The 17,654-nt window shown below is 36.6% G+C and overlaps 1 protein-coding gene across 2 annotated transcripts in view; it reads left to right on the forward strand.

Moving 5' to 3' along the window:
• Positions 1-17,654, forward strand: part of ERBB4 (erb-b2 receptor tyrosine kinase 4) — a gene marked incomplete at both ends in the record, with an annotated part of 1,174,461 nt that overhangs the window by 771,097 nt on the left and 385,710 nt on the right. For both annotated transcript variants that reach the window (XM_080689981.1, XM_080689982.1), the window contains one exon: positions 13,525-13,659. In XM_080689981.1, coding sequence (XP_080546107.1) covers positions 13,525-13,659 — 135 coding nt within the window. The remainder of the gene's footprint in view (positions 1-13,524; positions 13,660-17,654) is intronic.

Below are 17,654 nucleotides of genomic sequence, written 5' to 3' on the forward strand. Positions count from 1 at the left end.
ATGATCACACTAGACACCAACCAGAAAGACTATTCTAAAATGTAAAAAGAAAAACCTTAAGACATGACTGATGTGATTAATAAGCAACTGGATTTTTCACACACATATGATGCCAATATCAACTGGTAAAATTACTTTTGAAAACTGATTTTCACTATAGCCTGGGAATTCCACCTCTAGGTATAAAAATGATATAAATATGTGCTAAAATTAATTCAAGGCATATTCCAGGATATTCACAGCAGCAATATTGATTAAAACCCTGTAGGAAAGTATCTAAATGCCCATCAGTGCTGAACTGGCAAAGCCCAAAGTATCACACAACAATGAAAATGAATAATGTGGGTAATTTCACAAAAATAATGTTGAGCAAAAGCAACCAAAAAAAAGGAATATTGTATGGTATATATCTCTATTTGTGTAAAAATACAAAAATTGGCAAGCATATTTTGTTCAAAGATTTTGATGGGGAGTGATGTAAAGAAGAAAGTATGGGGATATTTCTGTGGTGTGAGCATGTTCTATTTTATGATCTGAGTGCTGGCTACATAAACTCCATCCAGTGTAGGAGGCTGAGACAAGGTTGCAGTTTTGAGGCCAGTGTGTGGTAACTTAGACTTTGTTTCAAAATAAAATAGAAATTGTGCTGGAGGTATTGCTCAGTGATTAGAACACCCCTATGTCCTATTCTCAGTATCATAAAAAATCATGATAAATTTATTTATTTAATATGTTATATGATTGCTAATTTAAATATTTGTATATAGCACAATATGTTATCATTAGTTTTATTTTGTATTACAAATGTTAGTCATCTGAGCATGTCATCATTATCATTATACTCATCAAAAACTATTGAATTTCTACTATATGCTTGGCTCTTTCTCTGGCACTAGGGACACGGAAAGATATACTTAATGCTTCTTATTCTTGAAGGGTCCACAACAGAACAGGAAAGATAAGGCAAATACCTAAAAGAATAAAAAGGAAGGTAAGATAACACCCTTTCTATGTCAGATGTTGTTTCAGATAATCAGTGTTAGTGAGAAGAATGGGCAATCCAGGAACTAGTTTGTTATAGCAAACCTTTCAGATAAACTCTGAAACAAGACTCAGTCTGAAATAAAAAGGGTGAAATTTGTAGTGAACCATTAAGTATATATTAATAAATTATAACACTGTGGCATATTTTACTGAGCTCCACTGAATTAAGATCAAGATGTTTAGCTATTATTTTCTATTTTAATCTGATTTTCAGTCAATTGATCTACTGATTTCTTCTTGAAATTGCCTTACTCTAAAAAGAAGAAAAAAAAATACTGTCCACTGTTACATCCCAACATTTGGTATTCGCATCCATGAGCTTTTGACTCTGCTCACCGAGCTGAAATACAGGGTTATATCACTCATTTGCATTATCACCCTCTACCCCTCCCAACACAAATGTGACATTTCAATTTTGCACACTTCAACTCTCCTTAAATCATCTGTATAAAAACTTCAAAGCTTGATTGATGATGAATGAGCCATTGTCTCCTCAAGCACCCGGTTCTCATTAGCCTTTAGTGTCTCAGCTTATTAATAATGAACCTTGAGGGCTGACCCAGTGGGGTAGCAGCAATTCATTGTGCTCCCAGATGAAAGGTCTGAGTTTGGGAAAGATACAGGAATCTCTGGACCAAGTCCACTCCAGCGATGATGTATTAAGTATCACAGGTGGGTGATGTGATCTATATTATTCCTGTATCATTATCTGCCGGCAGTCTTATGTGGCTTTAGGTGATAGTTTGAAAGGTATATTGCTTCATGTCTCAGAGTTCTTGTAACGGCTTCCTTGCACCTTCATCTGCAATAAGCTTTGGACACTTTGAATTTTTGACTTCTTGGTTGTGCACTTTTGTTTGGATAGGTAATATGAATTTTATAGGCACACTGTTTAGATGTCTCCACTATAATTAGGCAAGTACAGCCTTTCTAACATTTATTTATTTATTTTTATCATCATTTTAATTTTATGGTTGGCCTGGAGATAAATCCCTGTAAGACAAGACATTCTGGTATATAATTAGGGATAGGCGTTAAATATCTCATAGCTACATATTAGATTTTTTATGCCATTATTGTTGGTAGATTTGTGAGGAGTAGTGTTTACCATTTTCACAGATATAGACTAAGATTTGTGAGTAGAGTATTTAACATTGTAGCAGATCATATAGACTAAAATGTCACATGGTTATCTGCATTTATAATTAAAATCTTTATTTTTTAAAAACGAAGATATTCAATTTTTATGAAATGGTTATAAATTATGCATGGGGGTCAAAGCAATTGTGTCAACTTCTTAAACCCACGAAGATGTTACATTAAATTATATTTTCAGCAATGATGTCTTATTCCACCTATTTCATGCAAACTAGTGAAAAAATAAATGATTTGGCCTTTTATCACATTTTCTTTTGGGGCAATGTATTTGCAAAGTGTCAATGAGTCTGTTAATGAGCACTCATCCATCCATTCACTCTAATTATTAGTATTTCAAAAAATGAAAAGTACAAAAGAAATCATTTCAATAACACAAACATTTTCTTCATTAGATTCAGACATATGTAAATCAAAGAAGAAATGGTTTAAATAGCTAAACTTTGTGGATTGAAGATTAAGACACACTACTCTATGTTCTCTTTCAAATGTCATATTGGAACTTAACACTTTTATAAAAAATGTTAAAACATTTACATTTAAATCATGTAAAACATACGGCTCAATATTAAAACATCCTTTTAGGTGTTTGTGTAGTATCTGATAGGTAATTTATACAGGTTTGGGATATTGATCTGACTGGAATAGATCAAAATCAAAATCATCATTAGTCACCTGGTAGCTAATTACTAAGTTTGGTGAAGAATAGCTTTAGGAATAACAATGAAAATGTGAAAATATCTTTTATAAATATTAACTATACTTTCATCAGTGATTTTGTATATTATCAGTTATAAGCATAATGAAATCTATTTCCCTTTAAGCTTATAAGTACTCTAACCATAAAATTATATATACATATTTAAATTTTATGATCAAAATATTATATAGAGATATTTAATTAAGAAAATGTTTGTGTATTTTTTGTGTCTTGTGTCTTGCATACTACTAGAAGTTGATGATATAACTTTGAACAAAATAGAAAGATCCCTTGACATAATGGAACAGAGAACCAGTTAAGATGACCTATAGATTGTTCATGGACAATGATAACTTCCATTATTTTATTTAGTCAAAATATAATTTAAAACTAAGAACCATAATATATTTAACTTATTAATGTTGGCAGTAAATCCCATGGTACATTTTTCCAAGTCAGTCTAACAAGTATTCATGCCCCAGTTTTGATGTTTTGGAAACATAACTGAAAAAGAATATATCTTGCTTTCCTGAAGCTTAATTTAATTATATTTCAGTTACAAATAGTGTGCTATATATACATGAAATTCTACATTTTGGAGAGAAATATAGATGACAATTTACTTTCTCTAAATACAAAACGATTCATGGCATATTTTACTTGACTCACACTCATTAATTTAGTAGGAAATGTTTGAGACAAAAACATATTTAAGTGTTTAATGGAATTTTTCAGTAATGAAATGATACATTTTTTCAGAATGTCATATCTAATATATCTTACTGTATTTACCCATGACATTTATTAAGAAGAGGCAGTTCTGTTTTGTGAACTTGCCGGAAATATTTTTATATAATATGATAAGAAAACTCATAGTAGCTTTATTTTCTACCAATTGATTAAATGGCCAAGAATCTATTTGTGTCTCTGTTAATTTACTTTGATATATTTTCTACAGTGGAAGTGAAATACAAAGGAATGAGATTACATTGAGCTCATTCACTTATTCAACGTTATTTTTGAATCTCTGCACTCTTCTACACTTTATCAATCTTTGTATGAATATTAATTAAATTTGTGCCTCATTGGCCTTTTTCCTCAGGAATGGAAATTGTCTCTTTTGTGCTGGTCTTAAAATTTAATTACTAGTCACTTCATTTCATGCTAGTAGAAGAGGAACAACTGTATTATAGCACAGGTGATTCCTCCTAATGTATCTTTAATAAAACCTATGGAAAACATTACTGTTCTTTTGTGTTACCAAAGACAGATCTAACTACAGCCAGGTACTTTTCTGGCATTTTATTGGATAAAGATATTATCAAGATTTTCTTTTTTTTCTCCTAATATATGTCTCTTAAAATACAGTCAAGCCTTTCTAGTTAACCAAGACAGAAATATCAAGTATCTCTTCTTTCAAGTAAATTATTTATATCTCTAAGAATTTTCTTATAGGTGAGAGTCTATGCCCTAGAATTTTCTTAGTAAAGAAACCAGGAATTTCCTCACAAAATATTTAAATTAGTGTTTTAAAAATGTATAAAGTTAAAATTCAAATAAAACATTTAAATATATAAGTGCAATTGTAACATTATTTTCTGACAAGCATTTAAAATCAAGTTTATTAAAAGAAAATGTAAGATAGCATGCACTAAACCTCTCCTACAAATATCAGTGAAAACATGCATTCTTTGATTGTGGAGATTGGACATTCATCAGCAAAATAGGAGATATACCAAGAAGGATAAAGTAACATTTTAAAGGACCATACATATGTACAAATATAAATTTTCCTATATTAAATGCTAAAAATTAATGAATTTTTCTGACCTAAATTGCTAGCAGATGCTGTATTTTGAATCTGTGATCCTTAAAGTTGAGATTGATCATGATTGTGATTCTATCTAAATTTGAAATTTTAGCCTGTAAGATTATACTTAAATTATTATTGTCTCTTTTCTAAATCCCCTTTCAAAGTATAAATCAAGCTCTTCAGAAACATATTTCTAAGAAAAAATATCAACAGTGGTAGCTGATTAATACTGTTGAAGAAAGGGATTTGATGAGATTATTATTCAATATAATCTGATTCCATTTGAACATTTTTAGATAGGAAGTTAGAGATGGATACTATGTTTTGTCAGCGTGAACACTTTGAATTAAAATGTGACTACTGAAAATACAGACTCTTCTCACAATGTTTGAGCTATTACCTTTCTCTTCATTTTTTTAAAAGTAGAACCTTTCCAAACATAGATTGAAAAATAACCTTCATTTCCTGGATAGCAGTCAGAATCTCCTTTCTATGCCACCTATTGAATAATTATTCCTAGAGCTGAAGAGTGTCACCTAATGTCTCATGAGAGAGCTATTAGTATGAGTTCATCACACTTCTTAGATAGAAACTTAATGCCCAACATTAATGTAGAAATCCATTTTCTCAATCTTTCTTACATCTTACATCTCCCTTCCTCTTTGATGAAGGCTGTATGGTTAGGTCATGAAAAATAATTAAGTGGGTTTTAGAAGTAGAAAGATGACTTAATTTCTTTTTGTTTCATTTCCCCCCCTCCTAAAAAAAAATGGAATTGATGGTCAGCAAAAAGATTGACAATGGGAACAGAACTGAATTGAAATCTGGAAAGCTCTGTAATATCAAAACTAATCTGGAGGATTTTATGTGTGCAGTGCAATAAAATACTGTGAACGTACCCATCAAACTCACTTCCACAGATACCTCTCTGAGCTGCCAAATACCCCTTTTATTCCGGTTTAAGGTGACTTCTCAAAATTTAGCTTAGTGTGTCATACAAGAGAGATGATTTTCTCAAGGCTACCATGAGAGACAGAGTTGTTAGCCTTCCTAATATCCATGTCTCTCTCCTTCCTCACACCCCTCCTGGTTTGGGTTTGGTTCAAAGAGCAGTGTGTCCTGTTGCAGGGGGATAGGTTGGGGGGGGAAGGTGTGTGAGGTGAAATAATCCCCCCCCACCACCAAACACACAGAGACAAACAGGAAAACCGTGGATTCTTGTCCTAAGCTAAGAATAAGTATTCATCGCTTGGACAGCTGCTGCAGATTTAAAGAAGTTTATTAAAAAGATAGAAATATAGAGGTAGTTACAGCCCTGTGCCGGAGCCGACACAGGGGGGCACTTCGAACGAAAATGCCAAAGAATTCCAGTTTACTGAGTTTTTATCCTGTCTAAGTCCGAGGAAGGTCCTTTGATCTGTAGATATGCTAGCCCTATCTCTAGCCCAGTCTCTGCTGTTTCCAGGAGGATTTGCCCTGGAAGGTGGGGCTGTCCTGCCTTCAAACACAGTCCTCTACACCTCTTGTTCCATCCCCCGAGATGTGTGAAATTGTTTCTCCCGGCATCTGGGATTTCTTCCGATTTCCCTTAGGCCATTTGTTTCTCTTTCAGAAATGTAAAGAAGCCTCTCAGGCTTCCTTCCTTTCCCTTTAGAAATGTAAATTACAAGTCCCTCCTTTCTGCTAGCCCTGGCCTTCTTAGTATAAAGGATATATTTTTAAAATTGGAACTCTTTTCCCAATACTTATACCTTAATACATTTCAAACCCTCTTCCCAATACCAGTACATTCCCCCCTCTGTCTAGTAAGTTCCTGACATCTGTCAGGCCAATGGTAGGTACAGAAAATATAGTGTGACATTTATAATTTTACAAACATTTAACATGAGCCAAGTTTTCATCTATGTCACCCCATTATGATTACATATATACATGTACCCCTAGCAAAGGAATCAGGGCGACGACTCATCGAGCTGCTTCGAAGCTGAACAGGGGCGATGTAATGGGGCCCCGGCTTAGGGTACATATGTATGAAATTGGCATGGGGAGATGAGACGGGTTCATGTCGCGTGTGTTTATGATGAGTCAAAGGCCTCGGTAGATGTCTGCCAGGTTTTGTCTGTCAGAAAGCTTTGATCCTATGAGATAATATTTAACAATATAGGTTAATAACATAGCATTTAAATGAGAAATTAAAACTTTTGTTGACTTAGACTGAAATATACAAAAGTGGGATGTATTAAGTTTATTTTGCATCACGTGAATCCAGATATTAGTGTTGTGGAAACCTAAAATAGGCTTTGGAATGAAGATATTAGATGATTTGATGAATACCAGTTCACCTGGACAAAACAGAATTTACCCTTTTCCTCTGGCACTGTTTGAAGTTTACTTAAAACTTATTGGTCAGCTTACAATAGGGTAACATTGGTATCTAGGACTATGTCCCAGTCAGAAAAGATCTAAAAGTTTCCCTTGGCATGAGTGAAACCAAGGTGTAAATTTTTACCTGGATATGTGCTCCTCAATTGTTTTTGTGTTTGGTGGGCTTAACAAGCTGTTTTTAGGGTTACCTCTAAGACCAATTTTACATCTCAGCACAATGTGACTGATAGTTTTCCATAACTTTTTACAGTAAACAATCTTAAATGTAGGTTTTAAAGAATTATTATAGACTTTGGGGTCTCCCAATTTTATGGCAAAAAGTAATCCTTTAGCCTTTTTATCAACAGTACATCCCTGCTAGTGAACTTTAGTATTTCCTTTTAATAATTCATCTTCATCACATGCCCAAACATATCACAAACACTGTTTTGCAACTTATCACACATCTTTTGCAATGTGCTTTAACCTTCTTGTTTTATCCTGTTTTCATCTGAGACAATTTTGGGATAAAACTTACAACCAAACAAATTTTATCCATGCTTTATACCTTGCTTTAACCCTCTAACCTTTTATCTGGTCCTTTGTTTCCCTTAGGGACAACCTTAGGACAAGCCTTACAACATGCTTTCTTAGTTTCACAAAACCTTCTTTCTCTGTATTTACCAACATATAAAGAAATATATAGACTTTTTAAATCTGTCTTTTGTTGTTACATCTAAGCAAACCCCATAAAAAAAGCATATCACTTAATAATGTTGTTCATATATCAGCAGTTAAAGAAACCCATTTAAAAGACTTGTGTTACTTTAAACCTCATGAAGTTAATAGCATTTTAAAGCATTGCATTTAGCATTTTTAACTTAATTGAACTATAGATTACATGGAAAATTAAGACATTAGATAAATATCACTAGCACCTTAAAACCTTAATTTTGCAAAAGGAGTAATATTAAAGACACTGTATATCCTATTTGACCACATACACCTTAAAACTTATATTATAAATTATCACGGAAATCCATGACATCATAAAAACATCCCTAGTATCTTAAAACATTGATTTTGTCAAAGAAAATAATTTTGTTTAATCACTTCTCACAGGAGTCTAATTGGACAACTTTTTGAAGTAACCATTTTAGCTAAGACTGATTGAGATAAAAATATCTTTGAGTAATAACTTTAGTGCAACCAGCAAAAGAGAAAAAAAAAAAAAAACTTTGTTATCAGAGGAGCTGAATTTTCTGGTGTGGCTAAGAACGTAGAATGGAAGGTCATTTTAAACACCTCTGCAGGCTGAGTAAACAGATGGCTCAGAGCTGGTCTGTAAAGACTCCGCACCCTGGCTAAGCTTTTGGTCCTTGGGCCGGGAAAGAAGGACACTGCCTCAGATCTGGCCTCCGGATTTCACTGCGTGATTGCCTAGGGCTCTTTTAGTTAACTCAGGTGGTGGTAAGTGGGAGGACTCACTGGGAACGTAGGTCTGAGGACCCCAATTCCCTCCGGAACTGGGGGCGCTCAGCCGTTTAATGGTCCCCCTTTGCATTGTGAGCCAGGCCTCAGAGGACCTTTATGGCCTCCTGGTTGAGAGCATTTTCTCCAGAGTTGCTCTTGCTTTTCTACCTTAAACAGACTTGAGCCTAGGCTTTTGCGAGCAGCCAGAATCCTTAAATGGCTTTTGTCCATCTATCTTTCCCTTTTCAAGTCTCTGTCAAACCAAATTGACAGCCTGAAGTATTAGTCTGTCTGAGGATGGCCTTCCCTTCTACTGGGTAAAGAATTAATTAATAATGTTAGCATCTATTCTTTTGAGTAGGTGTTATAGCCTTATATTTAATCCTCATGAAAGAACTGCATGTGGACAGATCGAACTGTGAACTTTTCTCTCCAGGCGGTCTGCGGCCCGCAGGCAAAACCAATTGGAAACTAATCTGGCAGCACTAAGACCCTGCGGATCCCAGGCTGCTAAAGCTGCACCAGCAATGCACTGGCTTTACCTTGGTTAGGCTCAAAAACTTTTGCCTTTTGCGAGTTGTTCCTTTCTAGCAAGGAGCTGGGGTCTATGAGTGGCAATGCCAGTTCTCCTGTGGGCATATTTTGTCTATTTTATGATTCCCCATTCGTGGAGGCCGCAAAATAATTATCCTCTACTGCTTTAGCCTCTTTATACACCCTATCCCTTTCTATAGATGTCAGAGTTTGTTCAAGAAGTAATTTAACATTTCTCCAAGTAAGATCATACAACGAACTGGGTAATTTGAATGCCTTTATGTACTGGTCAGGGTCAGTAGTATAATTTCCCAAGTCCTTTTTAATTTCTTTCAATTCTGCTAGCGAGAAAGGCTGATGGACTTGCTTCGACCCGTTTCTCCCCCCTCCTACCATCACAAGAGGAAACATTCCTCCTTGCCCCCGAGCATCGGGCACCCCCTGGGTCTCCCACCTATCAGAGTTGCTACCCTGAGGTGTAGGGGCCTTCGTCTGGTTTGATCCCGTGGGCATGAGAGGGGGTCCTGTGGCTCCTATAAGACCCTCTTCCTGATGATTCTGTCCCATTTGTGCTTTAGATTCTGTTTTAGCCAAAGCTGCCACAATAGCCTCAACCTTGCACCTTTTAAGTAACTTTGGGTGTTCCCGTAAGTAGAAAAACAATTGAAGATAAGCTATCTCTGTCCATTTACCCTCCTTTCTACAAAATAGGTCCAATTGCCTTAAAATCTTGTAATTGAGACTTCCCTGTGGGAGCCACGTGTCTTTGTCCCCTAGCGCGTACTGCGGCCATACTTGGGTGCAAAAAAAAAATATGAGAGCTTTCTTCTTTAGCATCTTAGGGTCACACTTCTCCCAATTTTGGAGAACACATGCGAGTGGAGATCCAGATTCCACCTTGGAGTGCTGGGAACCCATCTGAGAGGGAAAAGGGTGTGGTTTAGTGTCCTGTCTGAGCGGAGGTCGTCCCCTCCTCCCCCAGAGCTGTGCACTCAAACCGAAAATCCCGGCGTTTAGGACATGCCTGGAATCTCATTTTATGACAGAAAAGCATATGGTGCGCAGAAGGTTGTCCTTCTGACCCTGCACCGTGTGAAAGTGGGGGCCTAGAGGGTGGCCTCATTTCCCACGCTTTGCTGCCCACCGGGAGGGTCTTAAATGGGAAGAGGCTTTGCCACCCTTTCCCCTTGCCCATATTCCCCTGTCCGATCGAGCTGCTTGGCCCGCTCTCTGTCCGATGAGACTTCCTATCCTAAAGCCATGGGTACAGCTGTGGACGCCCAGCTGTCCCGTCCGTGGAGAAGCACGGGGCAGTACTTTCCACCAACCGAAATGGATATGGAGATTTAGCCCCCTTACTCCTGTTCCATTTCCCGCACTTTCACAGTGCCCCCCTTTTCCCGATGGGGTGTCTACTGCCATTTTTCACCAAAAAATGGTCTTATTACTGTGTTTCTCTGTATTTACTTCATTCATTCAAGGCCTAAAATCCCCACGCCGGCCAGCGGCTGGGCGTTGCCTTTCTTTGAATTGCCTCCTTCCTCAGAGGGCTTTTCCATGCAAATTGAGTTTTCCCTGCCTGTTGAATGTCAAACAATTCCTGCTGAGTGCGGCCGTCACCTAGCAGACTTGCCTGACTGAAACTTTTCTTTTTGACCTCTTGAAAAAACTTAACCCTTCATGCTCTGAAATTTAGAACTATTACACGTGGCTCCAGTTGCCAATGGCAACGTTACCTAGATGTCCTCTCTAAAAACAAACGCGCTAGCTTATCTTCCTAGAATCTGTTTCAAATTACAAAAAAACTACCATCCCCTAGCTTGGGTCTCTTGTTTGGAGATCTTTTTCAAGGTGGGCCATGGGCATTTTTAGATTTAACTTTGAATAGGGATTTTAACCGTGTCCCATCCGTGATGTGGGCCTAATAGATGGGCACTCATTGGGCCTGACAAGACAATAGCGGTTTCCGAGAAGCCTCAATAAGGACCAAGCACTGGCCCTGCACCCCCTACGTAGGCATAGGCAGCAAAGATCTTACCCCCGTAGGGTGCGGATCTCAGATCGCGTACTGGCCGCCACTAAGCCTTGTAGTAGGCCGGGAGGAGGTTCTCAGTCCTCTATCGTCCCCTACACTATTTAATGGGAAATTTTCCCTTCCCCTGGAGATTCTGCCGTAGCTAGGCCGTGGCAGGGGGGTCTCCATGGTCCCAGAGAGCTCATTGGCGCCGGCAATCCAGTCATCCTCTGAGATCTGGTCCCATTTTAGGGAAGGTTACTGACCTTCAAGATGCAGTGGCTTTAGAACCACCGTCGGCTGGAGTCACCTGCAGCTGTAGATAGCCCCGCGTGGGCGCCAAATATGTTGCAGGGGGATAGGTTGGGGGGGGAAGGTGTGTGAGGTGAAATAATCCCCCCCCACCACCAAACACACAGAGACAAACAGGAAAACCGTGGATTCTTGTCCTAAGCTAAGAATAAGTATTCATCGCTTGGACAGCTGCTGCAGATTTAAAGAAGTTTATTAAAAAGATAGAAATATAGAGGTAGTTACAGCCCTGTGCCGGAGCCGACACAGGGGGGCACTTCGAACGAAAATGCCAAAGAATTCCAGTTTACTGAGTTTTTATCCTGTCTAAGTCCGAGGAAGGTCCTTTGATCTGTAGATATGCTAGCCCTATCTCTAGCCCAGTCTCTGCTGTTTCCAGGAGGATTTGCCCTGGAAGGTGGGGCTGTCCTGCCTTCAAACACAGTCCTCTACACCTCTTGTTCCATCCCCCGAGATGTGTGAAATTGTTTCTCCCGGCATCTGGGATTTCTTCCGATTTCCCTTAGGCCATTTGTTTCTCTTTCAGAAATGTAAAGAAGCCTCTCAGGCTTCCTTCCTTTCCCTTTAGAAATGTAAATTACAAGTCCCTCCTTTCTGCTAGCCCTGGCCTTCTTAGTATAAAGGATATATTTTTAAAATTGGAACTCTTTTCCCAATACTTATACCTTAATACATTTCAAACCCTCTTCCCAATACCAGTACATGTCCCTAAAAGTTGCTTCCTTGGCCTCTCTTGCAATAGCCAGAGGATAGTGCTCTGGCCAGTGAAATGCAAATATAATCCTTGCTGAGAACATTTCTTCCCAAATAGAAAGTCAGAGCTTTCCCTTGGAGAAAGACTCTGACTCCCTCTTCTGTCTACATTCTGCCTTTCCTTAAGACCAGATGTGTTAAGAGCAGCAGCTGTCTTTTGCCTGGAGTTAATAAAACCATCAGACAGGATGGCAGAGCAGAAAACGGGCTGCAGAGCCACTGAGCTAATGTCTACAACTGCTTCCTATAGAATTCTTATTTTGTGAGAAAAAATAATCCCCCCATATAAACCATGGGTTTCAGGGTTTTTAAAAACCTCATAGATGAATGCTTTATGGACTGATATATGGATTATTCTAATATTGTTTTCATGTTGCTCAGGAGGGGAAAATTAGGTAGATATTACATAGGAAGGCACTGTGTATATTGAAAAACAATTTCTCCAGAAATTATGGGGATTTCAGGGGAATTAATCTTGTTTATTTCTGGATAACTTAAAGCTATCTGAAAGAGAATCCACTTGTGGGTCAGATATTGTTCACGGGGGACAAGTTAGCTAATCAAGGTCAGTTTTGAAATAGAGAATCAAGTGGAAATAGGCTTTTGCATGTTTTACCCCTTGGCCTTGCTGGTTTTCCAAGAACCATAATGGCTTTATTATATCTTGCACCATATTATTCTTAATGAATTATCAGCAACTCTACTCTTTTCATTCAAATGGCGAAGGACTTTTCTGTGACAAAGGCATCAATACAATATTCCACTTTGTGATCATTACTTACCTACAGATCCAGTCATATTGACTGAAATCATCTTTCAGAAGAGACTATTGATATCTTGTAGCAAAAGTTTTGATACTCTTCATGTTATAGGCCTTGCCTTAGAATAGCATTTGTGGAAATTTATTTTAATGACAAATCAGAGTTAAACAAGTTAAATGACAAAAAGTATAATTATTCTGGAGTAGCATTCTGTACAATTACTCTAGGATATTATTCTCATTAAATAATATAAATAATAATTAGTTATTATGCAATATTAAACCAGAGTAGATGGCTATGATATATTACACAAGATGGTCCAATTGCAAAAATAATAAATCAGAAAAGAAACAGCATCTATACCAAAGGATTCTCTTGATATTACAATTGAGTAGATATTGCTTTCTTCTGTACTTGTTAATCTTATTAAATGTCTTAATCAATGTAGATGACATAGTGAAAGATATGTGAGTAGGTATGTTGACTATTAACAGTGTACCTCTGATTTAACATTGTAAATAATCTGAGCAAATAATTTTTATTAATGACCTTTCCATCAACAAACACTTTGAAATAAAAATTTGTTTGTTTTTTACCACAGAAATTCTAAATGGTGGAGTCTACGTAGATCAGAACAAATTCCTCTGCTATGCAGAAACCATTCACTGGCAAGACATTGTTAGGAATCCATGGCCTTCCAACTTGACTCTGGTGTCTACAAATGGAAGTTCGGGATGTGAGTGACATTATTCTTTCTAATGTCCCAAAATGTTCTTCTACCCAGTATGAAAATGGACTACTTGTCTATATTGCCACTAATGCTATTTTGAACTTTGATTCCATCCATTGAATTGTTTTTTTCTGTTGTTGTTTGTTTGTTTGTTTGTTTGTTTTGGTGGGCCTGGGGATTGAACCAAAGGGGCATTCTATCTCTAAGCTCGATCTCCTCCCTATTTTATTTATTTTTTTATATTGAAATAGGGTCTCACTAGGTTGTGGAGGGTCTCTCTAAAATGCTAAGGCCAGATGTGAACCTGAGATTTTCCTGTTTTAGCTGGAATTACAAGCATGCACTACCATGCCTACCTCAAATACTCATTTATATATGATAGAGAAAATGGCTAACCAATCTTTTACTTCTGGTTAATCCTCCTTGTGGAATGATGTTTCCCTTGCCCAAATTCTCACTTTCTTAATATGTTTTTTCTTTGCTCTGTATAAATAACTGTATCTTATTTTCCATGTCCAAACATATACACCATTGTCCATTAACTCAAGGCTAATGCCTAACTATTGCTTCAACTTTTATGATTCACACCACTGAAAGAAAGGTAGCAGAATGAAATTTTACCTTCCTCTTTGCTATAAAATTTTAAGTAAAATATAAAAACTAGGGAACATTTTAGAATTTCTAAGCCTTCATTTATCCATAAGCCTTTAGAGTACAGCTTTGCAACAATTTCAAATTGTATAAAGTGAAAGAATATATACTTCACAGGAAAGTAACAAAAACATTTACCTTATTTTTGTTATTAAGCCAATAAACTACTTATCCATCATGAAAAGGTATAGTTTCTACCACAGAGGATTTATCAGAGTGTTTATTATGATTAAATTATATGCAAATAACTTTTGAACTATCATTAAAGCCTTTGAAAATTATTCTGTCTGTAATCTATATCATTTTCATAAAGCAGGTTATGTTGTCCCCACATTTATTATTACTGATGTTTGAATGAGATCAGAATCTTTATCAAGTATTAACCTAGGTTTTAAATTTCTCATCTATTATTGTATATTTCCCACCTGAAATCATAACTGTCTCTTCATAGTTCAATAATTATTTGCTATAGTAGTGATTATATTATGATGCATTCATAGAAAATCAAATTCCAAGGGACAACTATTAAATTTCATGATGGCCCTAATAATATAATGGAGAAATATGAATATATTTGATGAGAACTGACAGCTCTGTTTTTAATAAATGGCTAAGCCTTTTTTATAAAAATAAAAAAGTAGAGTAACATAATTTTCTTGTCACCTTTAAGCAGAAATTTATATGAGATTCTGTCTTTATGGTATTCAAGATGCCTGTCGTGTAAAATTACATGTGAATAAAAAAAAAATCGAATCTACTTGTGCTAAGGATGCAAATGATGTGCTTCATAAGTAGCTTCTGTTTTCAGCCTGCTGGTACTATAGCACATATTACATTGGGGATGGTACAAGCACAATGGTTAGATAAGAGGAAAGTCCTGCTGAATCTTATCTTATCCGAATGAGGAGCCTGTAAGGAATGCATGAGATCATTTACAAATAAAGCCTGAGACAGATGCCAGAAGGGAGATGTGCCCACCAGCCTTACGGGGGTTTGGAGCAGGAAAGGTTGGAGGGGTTTGCTGCTCTTTCACAGATGGTATCTTTTTGTGCTGTTCTTTTTGAGGGCTAATTTGGATAGTTGTGCCTATAATTAGGCAACTGTGGCTGCACATTTTTTTGCATGCAAATAATTGCAGGTGCAAAAATTATAAATGCAGAGTGGGTTCATAACCAATGGTCCTTACAAATTAACCACCCATTGTTGTCAGAGTTTTATTGCCTACATAGTAGTTCTATTGGCTGACACAAAATATGTACTGTGACACCTTTTTTATATAAAAAATGAATTGGCTATTCTTTGAATATTGGGATCCTATGGCTTTCTTCTTTTAAAGGAAAAAAGTCACACAATATCAAATTCTATCTAATTTCATTTATGTGAAATATTTCAAGTAGTGAAAGGTAAAGAAATAGAATGTGGAGGAGGAGTGCTCACATGTGTGTCACTCTCACTGTGAACTACATTATGGTGTAAGACTATAATGCACCAATAAAAGTATTTTTTAAAAAGCAAAGAAAAGAAGAGGAGGAGGAGGTGGAAGAGAAGGAGGAAGAAGAGGAGGAGAGAAAAGGAAGAGGGAGTGAAGAATGGTTGTTTGATGAATATATAGCTTTCATTTTGCTAAATAAAAATGTTCTAGAGTTCCAGCATAAAAAATATGAATATTCTCAATGCCACTTATTTATGCACTGAAAAATAATTAAGATGGTAAACTTCAAGTTTTCTGTTTTTACCATAATTAAGAACACATATATACATGTATGCATGCATAGGAGCATCTTCCCCTTCAATCTGAAGACCTCAATTCTAACCTCAACCCTTTTGGGGATCTTAAGCCTCCTACTTAGGAGTTCCTGGACTTATTCTTGTTTTCAGTCTTGACCAACTCAGTGGATGAAATATTGTGAAGAGATCTGTTCAGGAAAATCTAGCTATGGCCCCGTCTAAAGCCCTTGCCACTGTGGCTCATATAGGGCTTGGAATTTTCAGAAAATTTTTCCCTATTTTTCAAGTCCATGGATCAAAATCATACAGTTTCTTTGGACTTCCCTCCCTCTTCTGTTCTTCAGATTAAATTTTAGTCACACTTCAAGACATTCATCAGCTGTCATCTCTTCTAAGAAGTATTTCCTTTTTCAGGCTAGATTAGTTATCTTTTCTCCATGTGGCCCTGTAATGACCAGAGATAAATTTTTTTTAAATGGCATTTTGTCTTATATTTTAAGTTGGAAACTCCTTGTGAACAAGGCTGAATTCGTCTTCTGTCCTCTGCCATAGGACATAATAGATTAAAACAGATACTTAGGGGGAAAGTGAATGAAATAGGTAAGTTCACATCTTAGTCTTTTCATGTTGCTATAACTGAATACCTAAGATTTGGTCACTTTTGAAACACATAACTTATTTTCCTGCATCCCTGGAGGCTCAGGATTCCGAGCAAGGATGTAGGACGTAGTACTTCCTGAGGGTCTTGTCTCCCCCCAAAATGATCCTTTGAAACGTGCATCTTATAGAAGAGAGGGATGCTGCTTCCCACATGGCAGAAGAGTGGAAGAGAAAACACCCATTACCTCTAGCCCTTTTTGCAGCAGCATTAATCCCTGAGGACAGAGCCCTCAGGCCCTGAGCACCCTCCATGAGGCCCCACCTCTCAACATGGGAGCATTAGGAAATAGGTTTCATTTTGAGTTTTGTAGAGGGACAAATATATTCAAACCATAGCAGTTTGCAAATAGCAAAATCCAATGAACTAAGCTATATTTTCTTTTATTCATTATTGATATCAAAAAGAATAAGTGGAAAGTAAAGGTGACCATACAGGACCAAGTAGTTCATCTACTTTTACTCTTTTTAAGGAAGATGGCTATATATGTTATATATAGCCATTCATACATATGCTTTGCTTAATTTGTAGCCACCTTCCCATATATACACAGATACATGCCTAATTGATACTAATGTAAATTACAAAGTTTCTGTTATATTAAATTTATGCTCTTTTATTATATCATATTCATAATAATTATAAAATACACATATGCCTACTTTTCATTTGGTGTATAAGTACAGAGATACTAATTTGTATATTTGAAAATCTACAAATCACACAATTTTGTCATAGGGATTCAAGAATAGTTGATTCTTAGGCCATATGTGCAAAATATTTCATCATGTATTTTTTGTGTTATACTAATTCTTTTTTAAATATTTCAATTTTATTGGTGCACCATAGTCTCACATCCTAATGTAGATCATGTTGACAATGGCATATATTCACACAGTACTTAGCACCCTCCCCCACCCCTTCTCCTTTTCTTTCCCTCCCAATACTGAGTGTCCAGATTAAC

This window comes from Muscardinus avellanarius (genome assembly GCF_963383645.1).
Source record: "Muscardinus avellanarius genome assembly, chromosome: 2".
Taxonomy (NCBI): Eukaryota; Metazoa; Chordata; class Mammalia; order Rodentia; family Gliridae; genus Muscardinus; species Muscardinus avellanarius.